The following is a 21,405-nucleotide window of genomic DNA, read 5'->3' as shown; positions in this document are numbered from 1 at the left end:
TCAATTTTCGCATAAATTCTGTTGAATGCATTTTGTCTTGACCGATACAAGATCTTATAACGAATTAACTTACTTAAGATTTACAAGAGAAATTCCGATAAACGATGCTTACATGTCTAAATAATTCATGAGCCTCTCACCTAAGCCGACAACGCCGGCATCATACCTTTGTATTATTCTGTGTGTACGTGTGTGCATATATACCTGCATATGTATGACAACAGATAAATAAAGGGATCTCAGCTAAAGCCTTAAACTGCTCGTGAGATGTCAAAGGGGAAAAATTTAGATTAGTGTGATTCATAGTGGTTGAAAGGTCCGTTTTAGTGAAAGTCACTAAAGCTTTTCTGAGATACACTAACGGAATAACTAACAAAGGTATTGCGGTTTTAACTCCACGTAACGCTCGGCTTATAGTGTATTTTATTAACATTCGTTATAAGTCAAGCAAAAATCTTTATTTATATTCGTATATTCAATATTTAATGTACCAAGATCAATGATAACTATGATTTAACAAAATTTATATAATTTAATTGTTAAAAAGTAACATCAAAATTAAATCCTGCATCAATTGCAGTGGCTTCCAAAAGCTAGATCATAAAAATACAAAAGAAATGTCATGACTACTTTTTTGGTGCACAGTCCGTAGTCTAGACCCATTGTTTCATCCGCACCCAAATATACTTTTAAGAATAATGTTTGACATTCTGTTTGCATCGTTTCTTTTTATAGAAGTGGCAAAATAAAGAGAATCCGTCCGATAAAGTTTATACGACCGATACCTCCTCTGTTTATAAAAGATCTACCTTTTCTTAAGTTAGCCGCCGAACTTCAGCATTGGACATTTAGTAGGAAACAGACCGAAGTCATTGACTTTAAATATTGAAGCGTAGTATCGTATCAAATAAAAGTAATAGGAACTCCACTAATGTAACATGTTATTTGTCGATTATTAAAGAAACTTTATTTTAAAGAGTGCTATATTTTATTTCAGAAATAATATGTTTAGAATAAATACAAACTTGGGACTAGTTTAAATGATCAAGAGATGAAGGGAGACTTAATCTATAACAATTAATTTCTCAATTCAATAATCTAATATTCAGTATTACAACGATTTTATTAAAAATTAAAATAATAACAACTTTACGTCTATAATGCCAGAGCTGCAAGTGAAAAACAACACGAGCAAGAAGACTTAAGTACGGATTTAGTGCGGACCGCTCGCTGAGCCAGAACTACATCGCTATACCTGGATGTGCTTAATGTCTCGCTTAAATCGTAAATGTTATAATATACTGCTTCGGTTGGTAGCACTGATTAAAGAGAAATTCTGGATTTAAATATTACCAACAATGAGAAATACAGTAATATGAACCCTCATAAATTTAATAGTCAACATTTGAGGTTTGATCGATTGTAAGTCTTATGACTGTAGATACAAATGTTTAAGACAATTTAGATGGAAGTGGATCAATTCCTAATAGAATTTATAATTCCATTGACATTCAACGACTAGATCATTGTATGTAAATCTATTTCAAATTAATTTTTGTTTGGCAACATCATTTAGAAACTCAGCAGAAAATTATTCAATGTATGGGAATATTGTTCACAAATGTGAAAGCAAATTAATTAAGCCCATATAATACAGAATGGGTATTTACACGAAGGGAGAAAAAGCAGAAGGGTTTAAGCAAGATTTAAATTGTATTGTTTGTGTTCGTCCTATCATAATTTTATACATTATAATTTCAATGTAAATTGAAAATCCGAAAACTAAAGTAAAGAATAAATCTTTGTCTACATTTTTATTTATAATACATATTTCCTGTAATCAAAACGTTTTCACACCTCGCGTGCAGTTGATTCAATGAGGAAGTTAGTGGTTATATCCAATTATGAAAATAAAAATACATTATGAACACATATTATTGATAACAGATACGAATGCCCTTGAATTAAAAACCCCAGCTACGAGAATAGATTCTTAATTCTAAAATATTTGTTGTATAAAAATATACGTAGTTATCCATCTATTATTTTTACCATATTATACAGCGAAATCTACTTGTAATACTCGTTATTTTAATGTTGTTAAGTCTTTTCTGCGAAATTACGACTGCATAAAATCTTCGTCCGTTATTATGAAAAAATTGCTCGTCACAGTATCCCTTTTAAATCACCTCTTTTTTTTATTAAAACGCTGGTGTTTTTCCGTTTTCCCTGCCATCCATTTATAACTTTTGCTTTCATATTTTTTCTCGGAACGCTTTTATAAATGTCATGGAAATTTAGTAATTAATAACTGTTATACTGCTAAGTCTGTTACTGATAAAAATGGTTGTAGATTTTTATAAGAAAAAACTGATAATTATAAATTGACTGTGAAATTAATGGTACTTTAGGTATATATATCTTTCATATTTTAAAATATGTATTATATAAATAATTCACCATCTCTAGCTATAGTTTCGGCTCATACGTTTTCATTAGCAAAGATCTATGTACCTTTCTGTCTGTGTGATCTCGTGACGTTAATTTGTATTTATCACGTGTTCCCCTACGCTCCTTGCCACTCAAACTTTCTTATTAGATTACCAATCTCAAGATAGATGACCGATGGAGTTGATTTATAGAAGCAAATAACTTACATTAAAACTCTAACCTGCAATAATAACAGTACTTTTGCAAATATTGCAAACAGCTTTTTTTTATTAGCAAACGGTACCAACTACAACTTGACGAGCTAAAACATAAAAATAACTACATGTGAGATTCAAAAATATTTTTGTATTCTCAACAAATTATTTAGTACATCCACATCTCACTAACAACATTAGATTTGGACCCTTATTATGTTCCGTTTATCGATTATTTCGTGTGAACTATTGTTACTATGAAGGGAGAGCAGAGTCTATGGGGTGGTGACCCCATACCCCACAAAACGTGAAACATTTACTTTTCGTGCAGCCATTAAAAACTGTCATAAACATGTCGTTTCGGTTTTGTGTCTGACTATAAAATGTTCTTTTTGGACAATAACACTGTATTGTTGGCGGTTGTTCAAATAAGTCTTAAGAAAGAAGAATATTCTTTGTTTACACAAAAACTATTTAATAGCGGTTATTTACTTCTTCACACATATTACTTTTCGTATAACCAAAATTCCCACTGATATACACATTATTTAATTGCATACAATTTTGTTGTGGGTAAAAAAACCGAATACCAACTTTCAGATTTAAAATCGTGCTGCATAATAAAAAGGGTCATAACTTTTTTATTTAGAGCTGTATAAATTTAGTAATATAAATGCTAACAAGATAGCGTACTGGAGCAAAAGCACTAGGCATTTTATTTTCATTTAGTCTTGCTATAGGCAGCTCCGCGCCCACGCTGTGGAAACTGGTTTAGGAATGAACTCTGTTTTACATAGTAACAATTTCTCAAAATCGCGAATTCCTATCAGTTCGGATTTAAATTTTACACAAGAAAACATTTCTCAGCAAGTTTATTCAGTTGAATAGCTTTAATTAAGCGATTTCTGGTGTCACCTCGTATGTGACTATTTGTAGATGTTATGGATAATTTAGACCATCATCTTCGTTAATTAATAACAATTCATATAACTGTCATAGTTTCTCGTCTAGTTAATCAACGACCATCTCAAAATGAACTAGGAACTATGTCGTTTCTGTCGTTTATCAATACCTTCTCGATTGTGAAATTTTTAACACTGAACTACTTATGAATGTAAATGTAAAGAAGAGGCCAAAATAAAATAAACATAAAAAGGATCGCAATTTAAAAAAGTCCCAACAACTTTTTCTATTTAAACTTTAACAAAAGTCGCATATCTCCGAGCACAAAACGCTATCATAGTTCTTTGAAACTAAAACTATGATGTGTTTCATCCAAGTGAGCTTTTATAACCCGTAAAAGAGAATGTAGGTCTTAGAAGTAACCATTTTATATTTATGACTATATCCGTATCTAACTGTGTGACTTCTATTTCATCTTTAATATTTAAAACATCGGACGTTCAGAAAAAATATAGTAAACACGACATGTGTATTCAAAAACTCGAAATAAAGAGTTTAGGGCTTTGAAATAAATATTTTTTAAGTAAAAAAATATTCAATTGAGACTGAGCTGAAGAAAAATTTTGTATATACTAATTTATAATTTCTCTTTCCTAGAATAAAGAGATATACCACAGTATATACTATGTGTACAAAAAAACAAAACCAAGTATATAGTTACAAAGACTTAAAACACTACACTCGAATAAACGTTTTAACGTTTAACGATTCTATTACTCAACAAGAGAAATCGACTTCTTTACTAACATATATTTTTTAACAATAAACATACAAATTATAATAAATTTTACACTTAATGTTTAAAGAGTACAAATCACGGTTGAATATTCTTGCTCGATACAACAGATTGTTTATATGGACTGATAACATTGACAAACTGATGCCTTGTCTACAATATATTAGCACAAAGCACGTCACTTGCAGTCATACTATCGAACATTTATATTTATTAAAAGGGTGCTTTATAATTTTTAATGATACGCATATATTTTAAGTTTATATTAGAAATATGATTGATAAGTAAATAACACGGTACTTCATACAACTAACGTAATTTATTCGGCGTCATTAAGCGCTTAAATTAGTACTTAAAATGTGTTTATGTATTATGGTCTTACTTTATTTCGACTGAAATATAATTTTTTTAGAAGATATAGGTAACAGAAAATAAAACTTGCTTAAAAATTAATGTTAAAACGAAGTAATAAATTGTCTTTTCAGTTATCCACCTTATATGAATACTAGTGCGAAATTTGATAGAAAAAAAATTAATTGTGAATGTTCAATACTTTGTCACTATATAGATTTATAAACGTATTATTTTATTGTAAAATAACACTTAGTTGAAAGTAAACGAAACTGCGGTATATGTATGAAATATAAAATAATATTTTGTAACAGTCTTTTGAATTGCGAAAGTAAATTCATTAATATCTGTACCCATAAATTAATCGTATCAATGCAAAATCGCGCCACAGGTGGTCTCAAAGCTGTGCAGAAGTTGACTATCATTTGTATTTTAATTGAGCAACTTTGTTATTATGATAAAACTTAAGTATTAAATCGATCCAGTCTTGAGTTTGCTCATATTTTATGAACAATCATTACTTTATTTGTCTAAAAATCAATAAGAAAATCAACCATCGAAACGATAATCAACAGATTGGATCCGTACATCGAAACCAAACGCATACAATTGCAAATTTAAAACCAGTCTCGATGGTGGATTCAATATACAGGGAAATCTAAAGCCTCGTTAAAACAAATACAGAACAAGCCGTCTTGAACACTTTACCGATGCGAATTTACACCTACGGTCATTATATCACAAAACAACATGAACAGAGTTCGCGAGGGATAAATAGAACAGTTAATTCTAAAGATTTTCTAAAGAGTATTATTTAAATTGTTGTATTTTTTTAGTTATTTATAAATTTATAAAATAGCTTTTAAGTTTCGAAATATTTATCATTACAAGTAATATCTAACTGAATTATAAGTAAAAGTGGCATACCTTCTTTATATAATTTTTTAACTTACTGACCCGTTTAAGTCTCAACTTAATGAAATAGAATGGTATTCAAGTAGAATAAGTAAACAAACATGTAATAATACAACCGTGTACGAACGACTGAATTTTCAGGAAGGTATCTAATTCCAGCAAACAAAATTTTAATCAAAAAGGAAATGTTATGTTAGAAACTCCAAGAATTCTACAAAGCGAGCATTGTTGATAAACAAGTTGCAGGATTTAAATATCTCCGGCTTCATGTCAGATCGCGAAGTTGTCGTGAATCACGCGGCTATGTAAACAAAATAACTTGAACAGCAGTAAGATAAACATCAAACCATCTCTCATTGAATCCACTTAGTACACTTGAGACTAGACACCGTTTACGGATATAAATAGGTTCACACTTATACACGAGTAACGAATACGATTTGTCACTGGTAGGCACGAGTAAGTCGAGTCAGGCGCAGGTCGCTCGAAGCGCGTGCACGCACCAACATCGCGTCCGCACTATAGAAGGGATATTCAACGACAAGGGCCTTCTCCGTTCTCCCCTTCCGAGTGATCGCATTGGATGCAGCGAATGCTAATACCATTCGCCACAGGGTGTAAACAAAAGCAACTTCTCGACCGCAATCGAACTTACGAATGCTTAAGTGCCAATAGTGTTTAAAATGTCGTGGTGAACGGGGTTTGTTTTACGTTACTAACTGAGAGACCGTTTAATTTAAATAAAACATGCTGCCAACATTTTAACTTGGCACAATATTTGCTTTTAATTACTCCTTGCATTCGTTAGAGAAATTTTAATTGGTGGACAGTCCGAATCGTAATATTAACGAGATAATGAATAAAAAAAATATTTTCACTACAAAAACATAACCTCATTTTTCTTTAATTGATTATGACTTGTCAATTTTTTGATTAAAAAAACAAATTTCAGATTAAGCTCACGAAATCCTCACTGAATTCCTTAAGATACGAAAAGAGCAGTACTGCAACATCCTGTATGATAAACACTGGTGCCATCTGTGCCGGGGAGCCCTTGCATTAGCGGGATGACATTATGCACTACCTTTAGAAGGGTTCGCGGCTTATCTCGTTAGATCAGTCCCTCGCTACAGTAAAATAATTTACACTGAGGGCTTCACTGAACAATATTCAGTAGATACAAAGATTTTTTCCTTTTACCTCATTTATAAACATCCTACGCCCTCACCCACGTCCCGTCCTGCAATCTTTTATGCAGTGTTCCACAAACTAGGATTGATAAAGTAAGTATCAATTCAATTACTTTTTATATTTCAACCTTGTTTTGCGTATAGCGATAGTAATATGCACATTTTTTTAAATAAACAAAATTGATTTTATGGGTGGGAAAATTTACTAATATTAACGGGCATAATTTGTGAATGGTTCCATCTTGCATCTAAATATAATTCGGTATTGTTATAAGAGGGTGTTCTCCCCATAGCATCACTATTCATACTTATCGATAATGACCGCCATTATTTTGATCGAACGAACTGTTTACGATCCAAGTAATATTAACTAAAGAATTTTATACTTTATTACGAATTTTATATTGATCTATTATTTTAAGAATAGATCGCAATACTATGTTGAATAAATTAACATTATTAGTGCGAAGTAAACAAAGGAACCCCGTCTGAATCTACCATTTGCTGCAGTGCAGATAAGAATTGCAGATCTACTTGCTACTTGGTACTTGCTCAAACTATGCCAACTTGCGCAACAGACTAGAAAGTAATTATGCATGGCTTTTTATTCCGGTTCAACAATGATTCATTCATCACTGACATGATAACAAACACGCTTTGTTATAAAAGTTTCTTCATTTAGTGTAAAGCTTTTATATTTTCATTAGAGATGTGCACTGTTCATTCCTATAAATATAGAATTGATATAAAAATAAGTGTTAATTTTTTACTACACTTCATTAAAATGCATCCCGGAAATGCTCAAGAATCAACTAATTCCCCATTCGCTTGTTAGAGAGATTAAAGTATTCGTGGAACATCTAAAAGTAACCAGTGATTTATTACTAAAGCGTTCGAATACCGTTCTTGTATTGATGTATCAAGCGTATTTCTTTAATAACTTCACTTGCTTTAATGAAAGCTATCTTTATTATGAACAAGTAACAATGTAATATGTAGACAAAATTTAAATAGTTTTTGTAATAGCAGTATTAAGATTATTTTATTAGCGATCTGTTTAAGCTAGACTTTTATGAAGAGTGTTTTCTAGATCAATTGAAGATTTTATCAACCGTTTTTTGGAAATATAAAACGATACTCAATCGCAAAGGTAATCTGATTTAAATTACCGTGGTACAAACTACCGACCGAATTACTTTAAGCCGGCTTTTATGAGCTGCCTACTGAAGTTAGGTACGGCTTATCACACATCTACACTCGACTGGATCTAGACGTGGCCAGTCATTTATTACAACAATGAGGTCACAGTTCCCAGCTTATCAAATTAATACATATTTATAGTTAACTAAAAATAAATTACATGAGGAATACATTGATTATAATAACATATTATACGTACAAAAAGCATCTCACTCTTATTTTCATATCACTGATTTATATATAGATATTAATAAAGTCTTTTTAATTTCTGGATATGCAAATATTAGACGTCTGACTATAATAAGCAAAAAAAAATGAATAAAAAATCCATCAGGGCGTAAACAAGTCGTAAATAAAACAATCACAATATATAATATAAATATATAAATATAATTCACGATTCAGTTAAAATTATAAATATAGACTTGAAATAAACATGACGGACTGTGTTCTAGGAATAGCAATATTGCATTGTGTAGAAAATATTAATTACGAGAGCTATTCATAATAGCTTTTATTTTTAAAAAGCTTGAGATTTATCGCAGGCTATGACTGCGCATTTATAAATATTATGTTTGCTTTTATAGCTTCAATCGACGCTAGACTGTTGGCTTGTTAATTTTGTTGAATATTTTATTTCATATAATATTAGTTCATTGAGCGATAAATTTTATGGTAATCGTAGTCGGTTATAACCGGTACATTCATATTAAAAGACAAAAGACAACGAAAATTTAAATTAAGTATATGATTTCTCTAACAGTCCAGATGAAAGGGCTAACGAAATATGTCCGCGATAAATAAATAAAATAAAAACACGCGAAATATATATTTGATTTCATATAAATGTAAGTATTTTGCTGAATTCCATAATACGGATGGTCCTCGTTAACCTCTTTATAGCACGATTAAATCAGCGAAAGAGCGCAACCTGTTCTCATGTTGCTTATTTAATTACTCATTGATTTTTTATATAGGTATCCGCCTTTACTTCAAAAGAACGGGATAAAATGAAGCATTGAACCCATAACTTATTATTTACGATGGTACAAAGGGCGAAGTTTAATATGAACCGTGACCCTAATGGTGGTAACGGGGTTACTTAAACTTCCTATTGAAATTCAATATATGTGATTGATTGTTTTGGTAAATTTGGAGGACTTTTTAATATTAATGTCGTACTTAACCTACCTATACTTTAATATAAATAATTTAAGGTTTTTTGATAATAAATTTAATTATTTTTAAAAATGTATTAAATACAGTTTTAGTTACATTATAATATAATTCTGTTGAATGAATAAATGCATCTGGGAGCAAGAAATCATTAAACCAACCGCAAAGAGAATAGAAACTGAGGCAGAATAATGTGTGGATGTCGTATTTGCAGTCTGTTTGAAAAAAATATGTCGGAGCTGAAATCAGAGAACTGTAGGAAAAGCTGTTCATTTGTTGATTTTGCTTCACAATATTTTTTATGTAGAACTTTTTTTTGGCTTGAATTCATAATATGTCATTCACACTTGACTGTAATATTTGTGATATTTTTTTCCTAATTAAACAATGATTACCTTTATCATCTATACAATCAAAACTATAGCACTAATTTAATTAATTTATTTTATAAAGAATATTTTTAGAACTTTATAAGAAAAAAGTACTACTTGTTAGGCTAGACAGTAAAGATACATTAAATATTTGGGTGCATTGACCGTTTGCAAACTACCATAAACAATTCACTCGACTTTGGACACGCTTCCGTAGTGTTGACAGAATTGATCGACGTTAAGCGTTCAAACGTAAACAAACGATGCCACCAGCTGGTTTGCGCAAACATTTGACAATTCATATAACAAAATTAAATTCTACTGCGTATATTCCATTGATATTCCTCGTTTCTTTGCACTTAATTCTCTGTAATTGATCGTTTTGTAATTTCGATTTTTCTTCTCTATTATAAACATCGCAATGAATCAAATTAAATAACAATGAAAAATATTTATGTATTTTGTCATGAATTATCTGTGGCATGACTTCTAATATTATTTATCTCATATATTCAATGTTATTCCCATTCATTTATCATTCTAAGAACTAAATAAGGAGACATGGATCCTCATCACAAATATTTACATATCTGTCATCCAACACTCGGCAAACATAAAAAACCTCTCATATCGCCTTAGGAAGTCGTTATGAGTGATTGTCAAGCATCCTCGACGTTAACACCCTATTAGCTACTTCAATATCAGCTGCTGCCTAATCTACCCTCGATAAAAACTTTTCACAAAACGCCCCAAGAAACTCGAAACTTGTCTCAAGTTATCGCTTGGAAGAGGAAACGCTTTTGAGACGACAACAGTTTAAAATGGAATGTATTGCTATGTTTTTTTATACAAATGCAATTAAACTAATTTCAACTAAATCAACGTTCAATAGTTTCAAAACCTAAATACACTTAATTTTGTTTGAACATAAAAAACAAATTAAATTGTTAAAAATGTATTATAAAATATATAACTAAGATTTTATAAGAGATCGTACCAATTTTCTCCGTTCTTTCAAATGTAAGTACTCTCGTAAAAAGAACGTTTCTAAAAGCTGAAAAACTCGAACCAAAGTTACAAAACTAATCAGCCCGTACATCTCTATTGTAAGAAGCTTTCAGAGAAATACCCTCACTGATAAATAAAAGTTCTTTCCAAATTAAATCAGACAACAAACTTTTGCCATTTGTATACCAAAAGTAATAAAACATAGGACCTTAAAAAAACTCCAATCATTTAAAGTATTTCGTAGATAAATTATTATAATATGTCAACGTAATTATTAAACTTTCTTATCTTCTCAGTTGCCTTAAGATTTAAGTCACAAAGAAGTTTCTAATATCTCTAATGGAAATTAGAATTTTCTGAAATGGCGATAATTAACTTGATAGAATAGACAATAAAATAGACAACAAAAATTATGTGAGAATAAACAAGAATATAATATAAAAAAATACGTAATAATGACATTTATTTATATGGCCAGTTCAAGTTCACGTTAGGCGTCCGTCCACAGAGCCATACTTGGAGTATCCCGCTAAGGAAAGTAGACCCATTGTACGCCACGGTTGTTCACCCACAAGAACTTACTGAATTCTAAATCAAAACTGATCTTGACCACAGGGAATGCTCTCACTCTTTTAACATTGGTATCAGTTAATTAATTAAATATTTTGTATGAATACATAAACGCTAAATATGTATTTCCTTCGTTAAATTATTTATTTTTTGGGTTTCAAATACTCGCAAAAATGTTAAATGAGCTATAAAACAGATTAAAATTCAATGTTAGAATCATTAATTTATATTCTGACAAGGAAAAAGTGGAGATGCTTGATATTCTTTTTTAAGTAAAACGGACACACTGTCAGTTAGTAAAAGTGAAACGATTATAAAATGAAAAGAAGTCACATAACTCAAACTTGAAGTGAAGTGAATCAAAAGTCATGGTGGCGTTAATTAATATTAATGAGTAAATTTATTGCAATATTTTTTCTCGAAGAATGTTTTTTTTATTTTGCTACATCTTCATTCCCATTGGAATTGTTTAATGTTTCGCCAATTTCAGCGATTTAAATTATTCAAGTGGCAAGTGCTTATATAAAAAGTTTTAATGAATGTCAAAATAGAATCCGAATATCCGTGAGATCTTAAAATAACGCGGTCTTTGATAAAATCAAAATACTCAATATGAAAAGGAGTAAATATTATGGAATTCCAAAATAATTTTCATAAATCTACGTCGTTTTTTATTGAGACGCTTAAAGCAACCGTTCTAAAAAAACATCCCGATCATAAATAATGTGAGATATTAGTTTGTGTTATGATATGCTACGAATATTATGGAAAACTTTGAAGAAATCGTTATTATTTTTCGTTTTTGTTAGTCACAAAACTAAGTTATACTTAGGCTATAATAAGTTCGAAAGATTTACTAATAGGACTCTTTTTTCGTATCAAAAAAAAAAACATGTATATCATGTACAAATATATAACTAAATACACTTAATACAGGGTGCGCTATGCTTTGAGTGTAGTTATCCTCTAAGTTCATTTGTTTATTTTTATTGTAAAACACACGCAGCTTAAGAAATTTGGGAATACAAACACAACTCGTAATAATATGGTCATAGTATTAAGGCCAAACGAACGTAGCTATTTGTATAAACTTTGTAGTTTCAGTCTTCTAGTAGTAGCACCTATTAAAATAGAAGCATGTTTTAAATTTTAATAATTCTGTCAAAACTACTTGGAAACATACTCTTATTACAAGACGCATATCACAACCAAAGATTGTAGAACACAACAATAAAATATTAATGTATAACAACACACCTTTCCAAATTATCTTTCTAAGCACAAAGGTGATATGGGATATGCATTGAAGCGTTAAAAATAAACAATAGCTTGTTAGTCTTCTGTCGTGAGCTTTGGGATGTCACGTGACATCCTCATTGTCTGAGTAATCAAGAAGCATTGACCGGGACCCGGGTCCGGGAGTCAAGGGTGACTATGAACACACCTATGGCTTTGAGGTCGTGTGCATTTTACACATGGATTAGCGAGAGCTTCCACATATAAATCTCTAAAACAAAGCACAAATAGTTTTTATTATTAATTTGTCTAGGTTGATACATTAAAATAATATATTCATCCAAAACACCAAATAAACCATAGCCCACGATGAATTATAATGAGATGCTTAATAAGATTTATTTTAACGAATGTCAGTATTGCACTTTGGACCTCTTTGTTTACAAACATAGATCGTGAGTAAACCCATAATGGCGGTGCAACTCGGCAACTCGCCAATAGAGGGCGCTTGTCCAAAATAGACTCGATATAAACGTCGAAGTAGGTTTAGATTAGATGAAATGTTAATGTACCTATATATTTTATATTTGAAACAATCATTAAATATGAGTACAGAGCAAAACCGTTTTAAGAAACGGTAATGGTTCTACTTTTTACTATTATTCAAATAAAATAAAATTATTTTTATCATACTTACATTATAAAAAAATTTTGGTACATATTAATGGACTAAATAAATTTATAAATCTAGTCAACAATTATATTTCAAATAAAGTTGACTCAAGTGGCGGGAATACATTTATGAATATTATATGTAGAAAGATATAGGCTATGGCTATTACATGGAATAAAAGTATCTTTCCAAGTACATTTAAATTTCTACGTAAATAAAGGAAATAATAAATTATAAGCAAAAATAATAATAACCAAATTATTACTTATACATTTAAAATATTTTCAATATAAACCCGAAACCATTTTAATCATATTTGTCGTAAGAATTAAAGTCATATAGTCTCCCAATATTAAAGCAAGATTTAAATACGTAACTATTTGTGCTGTAGAATGCTGGAGGCTAAAAAAACATTTTACAGATAACAGAGTAGGGTTTGTAGAAATGGAGCTTTACGCGATATTATAACGTATTTCCATTATTAAATGCAAATTTTAAAAACATGAAAGTTTGACTCACTTCGAACTCTAAGAACATAAAAAATATGGTCGGAAGTGTGTCATAACTTTATCAACTGTTAAAAAATTTATGGAAAAACTCAAGAAAAGAGTATGATTTGGATATGTTAAAAACACTGGTCGTTCAAGGACTCACTTTTCAAATTTCAATATAGAAGAAACGCGTGAGTTACTGACAAAAATTGTAAATATCAACATGATACCTTCAGCCCGCACTCACTAAAGATCTGAGTTTTCATGCTTACAAAATTCAATTAACAAAACAAATGAAGCCTCATAAACATATACAGCGAAAAGAGTTCGCTGAATGCATTACTAAAAATCAACAATTAGATAATGATTTTTCAATCAAAATCATCACAAACGATAAATCACATTTTCACCTTCATGGCTTTGTTAATATCCAAAAATTCCGCATTTGTTGTTCAAATAACACACATGTATTAGATAAAAAATACGTGCATTCACAGCCAGTCACTGTTTGGTTCAGATTTCAAGCTGGAAGCCTCATAAGACGTTACTTTATTGAAAATGAGGCTTGTCATTTTATCAATACTGATGCTTTATATAGAGAAATGATAACACACTTTCTGCTTTTGATAGTGTGGTTTAAGACGATAAGTGGTTTTAAAAAGATGGTTTCACCAACCATTTCTTCCGTGAAACAATTCAATTGCATGAGACATTTCGTATGCATGAGACATTTCCCATGAGTTTCGGTGATTAGAATTGGCCCCAAGATCTTATTGTTTAAAAACATTGGATATCTTTTTAAGGGATTATTTCAAGTTAAACATCTATTTCGCAAGTCCGTCCCTCAGAACTATTCGTGCATCACGAGTAAATTAAACAAATAACAGATTGGTCATGACATAATTCGATAAAAGATTGTAGGTATTAATCAGCAAAGCCGTACTAGCTACCGGATGTTCTATTCAATTAATAGTCCTATTCTAAATACTTTTTAATTCACTGCAAACGTTTCGAGACTAAAAACATGTTTTTATGTATTTCCAAACTTGCTTTAATTTGGCACACCTTTATATTGACCTCGGGTTACATATCCTATGGAAACTGTGGTGGGCATTCTGATGTCTTGTTACTATAGACGGTTCACAAACTTACAACGGTCACAGTAGACGTCTGTACGTTTAAAATGATGCGTGAAGACATAAACTTGGAACACCTATTTATAGTTCGGGAATTAGCTGTCGATGCACAGGGTTGTTCCTCTCATTCATAAAATTTATTATAATTATTATTATCAGTAAAGTTTTATAATAAATGTCTTATATATAACAAATGAATGAGAAAATCAATTTCGCTAATTTTCTTACATTTTTGTTTATCCATATTCATTTTTACTAATTATGGTATCAAAAGAATCTTTATAAAGAATCTTTTTAAAGGGAGATAAAATTCATTGGCTTCTCAATGATAAGAACTAACCCTAATTTTATTAATCACCCGTCATCCCTAAGGAGTAGCGCAAGTCACGTGATACATCTCGTTGAGAAATCGCGGCGAGTGAAACTATTCTTATATTTCTAAGATATATTTTTAGTATATGTCCAACCTCAGAGTTCAATAAGCTAGTTGTTGCTACTAAGACTTATTTAGCTCTCAATTTGTAACCGATAAAGAGTTTCTCATATTTCTTACATTTTGAGAAGCATATTATTTACTTAAAAACTTTTTCAATATTGTTAGTATTATAATCACCTTTATATTTATTAATGTAATCAAGTTCTCTCTATCCTAGTATTTTTTATAAATGTAATTTGTAATTAAAGATATTTTTAAATTAAAAATCAAAAATTGTATTTGCCACTCTATTTTCCAACGAAACATGATCTTAATATTTAATTTATTAACGCCATCTTTAGTTAAAGTCATGGACTAAATTATATGTTGCGTGAAAATAACTTCACAATGTTCACCCAAAATCATCTAGCATCTTTTCATTATATTAAAATATTTTGTCAATTATATTTACCTATTAGCTGTTAAAGTCGTCATGTCGATGTTATTTCCGCAAGCAGTCAATATTTCATCGCAGCTGCTGCCACCTGTTATGCGTTGGACGGAACTCAAAGACACGTCTTCGCTTGAACTTCTCCCCACGTTTGTTGCATTGCCGGTAGATGGCGTTCGTTGTTTTGAAGCTTGTTTATGTCGACTCAAAGCAAAAAATAAAGCTAACACAGCTTTTAATTTCGCGTCTCGTATGTCAACAGCTGTTACTTGTTCTAAGCCCTGGACTTTTTGTGTATGTAGAAAGTCCAAACAACACTGCACGTTCTCCAACTGGAAACAAAAGTAAAATCATGAAGTAATCGGCCTTTGTAATTGTATAAGACATATTTATAAGATATTTCTTATAAAAAAATTGTAACATATTATTATTTATAAAAATGAGACCTTTAATTACATCTACTCTAAATGAAAATACGTTAAGTTTAGGCCTTCAAAATCTTTAGGTAACATAATTCTAAAGTAATTACTTTTTTATAATACGCCAATCAAAATATTTATCATGCTCGGCATATCAAAAGTGCATGCAACCTAATTCGCACAATCAAAAATGGAAAGTATTTCAGTACTTAAAACTATTTGCATCGAACGCATCACTGATACTAATAAGTTTGATAAATATCAGTATGCGCACGCGCATTGCGGGTCGCGCGTCGCCTACGAAATGAGATTATCGTTTAAATGACCCTTCAAGAATAAATAAAGTCATGTTGACACCGTCTATTTACCTGCCCTTGAATGTTAATTGACATCTTTTGAGACTTCTAAATCCAAATGTAATTTTTACTCAATCAATGATTTTAGAGTATGTATGAATAAAGACAAACTTGAGGAAGCTATGCTTTAATTGTCAAAAAAATATAGATATACAAATAACACCTCATAGCGTGTGCAAATTAAATAATATTGCATAAAACGTATTTTTTTTTAAAGATTAAAATGTCCATTGAATCATAACTGTTTAACAATTTCGTTTAATTAATTATTATAGTTGTTTATATAACATTCTTACATCTCAAATAAAAGGCTGTATAATGTCCAATGAAAAAGTATATTCGAATTGCATTTAAACACGGTGTACACGTCTTAACGACTGAGTCGGTGCATAAAATAACATTTATACATCAGTTACGTATAATGAGTGTATTAACACATAACGAGGAACAGTTATGTAAAAAATGTACGATTTTTTATTATAATACCTTATTTTATAATCACTTTAAAACGCCATATACGTGTTAAAGGTTTTCGTTTTACTGATTTAAAGTTTACCTTGTTCTTTCATGTTTTAAATCTGAGATCTCGTTTCGTAATGTTAAATTTATTTTCGTTTTTGTTTTTTTTAACACCCATAAAAAATTCTCGATACAGTATTCATATATTTCAAATTAAGAACAATATTACAGTTTTTTATCTAACAGTTTATGATAATTCATAGTTTGCATATTAAGTAAGAATTTAAATCAAGATGAAGCTGACGTACCTATAGTTCATAGCCGGTTTCATATTAGTTGATTTGGTTCGGTTTGGTTAAGGGACGGCGTCTGCCTTTAAAAGGCAAGTCTACCGATCATAGGTCACCAACACACAAACACAGTCAACGTTGTACCCGACGGTACGATGAGACCATACGATATTAACCAGTACATTGACACTTCACTAATAATATAAATAACTTTGAGTAACCCAAAATCTTCCAGTCCAGAACGATATACGGAACTATTGAAAGAATTTATATTACTCTATATAATACAAAATATTTTAAAAAATATTGTACTGAATTACTACTTCAGTTCGATTCAATTGTATGGATTAATAGTGGCAAAGCTATACATAAATTACTTCACCCCTGATTAAAATAACATTACAACATATTGACAAGATCACATTTGGATTAACAAAATATTCAAAACATATTGAATGTCATGTTCAATAGAGTATCTACCGAATGGATCGCAGTGACGCAGACATCGCGTGTACTTCAATGACATCTGACGTTGCAACACAACAATAGTGTGGCCAAGACGTAACTTAGCGAGATAACATCGTCTCAGCTTTCCTTTTAAGATCACGGATACCAAAAGTAAACATTGTAATTAAATTCGACTGAAGAAATTTAAATTCATTTTTAAAGCTGTCTTTTGATTGTTATTTATTGAGTATTTCTTCAATCGATTATGCTAATTTACCTTCTGGCAATTTAACGGTTTTTTGGAACAATGCATAAAAAAATCAATATAATAAATGTCCCATATGACACCTCTACATCGCTTATCCGTATAGACCCATAAATAGCAAAACAAGGCGAGCGAATAATTAGTTCAAAAGAATTCCTATTGTTGTCGATTATATCATCCGGCAATGTCACATTGACATTGTGTAATGTGTTTCAAGCCTATAGAAGATTTGAAGTGTTTTGAATATGGTAATACAAAAAGAAATATTTTGTCTTGTAATTCAATATTTTATTTGTCGTAAACATTACCAGAAGTTAAAAAAAAAACTGTAAACTTATTTTAAAATTGCAACATTGAAAGCTGTAAATCAAGACTATTTTTCTAGAACAAAAATCGCTTGCACGTTCATAAATGAATATAATTTCGTTGCACAACCAAACATCTGGCGAATTAAAACAGTATGAGGCTGTCAACAATTTATTTAATTGCAACTAAACGATTTAATTAAAATTGTTATCATTGAGGTAAAATTGTTTCGTGATTTTTCTAAAGATTAAAAAAAAAAAACATCCTTAATATTTCGTGTCATACAGTTTAAAATTAAACCTATCAACTAAATATTAACTATATTGTTTACTATATAAATATATGTCTCTCTTTAATCATATCCCATTGTTTACCATAAATCGAATGAATGACCCAAATAAAATATTTTAATCTAACGTATCGCGTAAAAGGCACGTGCGAATCGCGATACCTGTGGAATTGGACCCAACTCAAACATTTATCGTTGGCCTAAAATTACTATCATGTTAATAAAATTATAAACTTTAAATTATGTTTTATTAATAAAACGATAACGTGACTATAATTAAAACAAGTATACAACAGTGAAAACTTTCCATATAATTCGTACACAGTAAATTGTACGTTCGAGAACTTATCACTGGAAGTCTATAGTTATAGGTCTGAAGTAATAAAGACTGAAAGTCAAGTGCATCCCGTTATTGGGACTGAGGTCACCGTACACAACAAGCGATGTATGTCGAGGCCTACTACTAAGCAGGGTTGTAAAACAAAAATAATAATTTCTTCCATATTTGTTGCACGCTTACAAAAAATTGTACCTTAAGGAGCAAACTCCCATTTAATACACTTTGCTATTGCACAAGCATGCAACTAGAGGTCCCATTAACTTGGTTGTAATCTAAAAAATATAAACATAGTATACATACGACATGTACTCAGCAATAACAAACCATATAGTGTCCTTGGCAAAAAAAAATCAGGCTAATTAGTGATATATTTAAAAAAAAGCGAAATGATACATACATTGATATGTCACGCCCTAGATGTTACTTTTGAACTACTGTTCAACCCTATCCAAAACTTATCTGCGTATGCGCAAATTCGCAGCGACGACGCGCCCGGTCACCTGTGTAATTAACTTGATAGCCAGTCAATTTTAACAAACAACTCTCGTACATAGCTTACCGCAGCCCACGTTTTTACTTTTCAGAACGAAACCTATCCTAATATAATGTGATTGTTAAGGAATTTTCCTTTTCATATCATCCTCTTTCTCATGTATTCAAGTGTCAGACGTCACAACAAAAATTAATTGTAAAGGTATTCTGAATTAATATAATAGGGTCGATTATCCACTTCTGTTTGCTTAAAACAGCTTTGGAATTGATTAACATTTATTAATATCTAAACAAACTGTAATCTTTGGTTTTTTATAATGAACTTATTATATCTTATCTTACAGATATTGCATTTTATAAGCGCAGATTTAGGTCAATGATAAAAATACAGTAAAAATGTATAGCAGTGATAGCGATTATCGATTTCAAAACGGGACAGGTGACAGACATAAAGGCACCTAAATTAGTGTACGGAACCAAGGAATCCTTGATTTACGACTCGACGCTAAACACCTAAACATTTTCCTTCATTTTAAACCCCGTAATAAATCAAGATAAAGTCCCCCTTTCCCGGTGAAGTGAAAAGATATCAATTTAACAGAACAGTGATGGTCACGCGACCATCAGGTAATAATAACACGTTATTAACTATTATATTCTGATGGAAAATTGTTCTATGTGTAATTTATGTGAAACCCATTGTTGGTAAAAATTTTAAGGATTAATATATGAAGGACACAATTAAATGCCATTAGGTTATGAATTATATATTAAGTTACAAATTGCATGCATATGTTTATTTGTCATGCAATCTTATGTAGTTTTCAGGCTTTGACGATCGAAATAATTTTGTAAGTAACGCTATATTGTCGACAGCAACTCAGGACACACTTCATTGTTTATTAGGGTCTATCAATTAACGCTCGTAAAAAAAACTGTGAAGTGTAAATACATAAATATGTATATGTAAACTTAAAGCCTAATTTATTCCCTTTTATTGATTGTGAACAGAAAGATAAAATAGATATAAACAGAATTATCTTAGGACTTTTCAGAACCCATATTTTTTTTTTGCAAAACCCATTTATTAATAAAAATAAATACTTGTATTTAGTCACAACTCATGTGTACATTTTGCTTTAAACCATCCACTTTTAATCTTACAATTGTTAATTTTATTTTGCTTTTAACTAACACAAACAGATTCTGTCTCAAAGATCTGTCTGGAAAAGGCTTTTAACAGATTAGGTTGCTATTGTACATCAATATATTTCTTCTTGTAGTCCAACATATACTTTTATACAATGAAGTTTGTTTCAAATATATCTAGAGTATTAAGTCATTTAGGGAATGACTTATGTCGGCTACGTGCTTATTAATATTACAAGCACCTTGAACTCATAAATCAGTCATATAAAAATAAACTAACTCTTTCTCACCCACCAATGGCCGGAACAAATCACTGTATGGCCGACATATTTTGTTGCAATGTCAGTACATCGATTATCGTGAGAAATATGCTTTCATTACTCATAAGTGTACTTGTAAAACTTAACGGTTTTTAAAACGACGAAGTTTTGGTGGTGACAAAGCTTTTAAAAGAATTATAATCATTGTGATAGCAGATCTTCTTTAAACGCTTGGTTACGGTCAAATTTGACGTCAATATAGGCTTATGGATTCTAAAATTATAAACCACGATATATAATTGTGTATAAATCGTGATCAAAAATACCGTTCGATAATTTATCACTGGTACCAAACTGTATGTGATTTATCTTTGTTATTCTTATTGCGGCCAGACATTGCCTTATTGGGTATTTTAAAATATCATTTTCCTGGATGTTAAGGCTACGATTCAGTTATTTAATGAAAAACACCTTAAAATTTAATTCATTATTGTATGATTATTTATAATATATTACGTATAAATTATTTGTTGTATGACATCCAAACCTATTTCTTTAAATTTTCAAGTTATCTATAGCTGATACGTATATTTTTTAAACAGTACTTAGCTTGTTGCAATGCAAAAGATTATTTAATTATCTATATTCTGTAACTAAAATCGGATAAATATTTTTTTAGTACAGTATAAAAACAAACATATTTATATTTCATAACCATTGTGGTAACAAGACAAATGTACAAAGTGGCTCGAGAGTCGGCACAAAACAATAAACAAAAGAAAAATTTTAATTGACCTCCGGATATC

At 30.5% G+C, this 21,405-nt stretch overlaps 1 protein-coding gene across 6 annotated transcripts in view; it reads right to left on the bottom strand.

Moving 5' to 3' along the window:
• Nucleotides 1-21,405, bottom strand: part of LOC116779750 (protein sickie) — a 142,949-nt gene that overhangs the window by 53,546 nt on the left and 67,998 nt on the right. For all 6 annotated transcript variants that reach the window (XM_061526875.1, XM_061526872.1, XM_061526874.1 and 3 more), the window contains exon 3: nt 15,549-15,859. In XM_061526875.1, the coding sequence (XP_061382859.1) occupies nt 15,549-15,859 (311 nt within the window). The remainder of the gene's footprint in view (nt 1-15,548; nt 15,860-21,405) is intronic.

Source organism: Danaus plexippus (genome assembly GCF_018135715.1).
Source record: "Danaus plexippus chromosome 3 unlocalized genomic scaffold, MEX_DaPlex mxdp_30, whole genome shotgun sequence".
In the NCBI taxonomy this organism is placed as follows: Eukaryota; Metazoa; Arthropoda; class Insecta; order Lepidoptera; family Nymphalidae; genus Danaus; species Danaus plexippus.
Note: the sequence above shows the minus strand (reverse complement) of the source record. Positions and strands in the feature narration are given on the sequence as shown.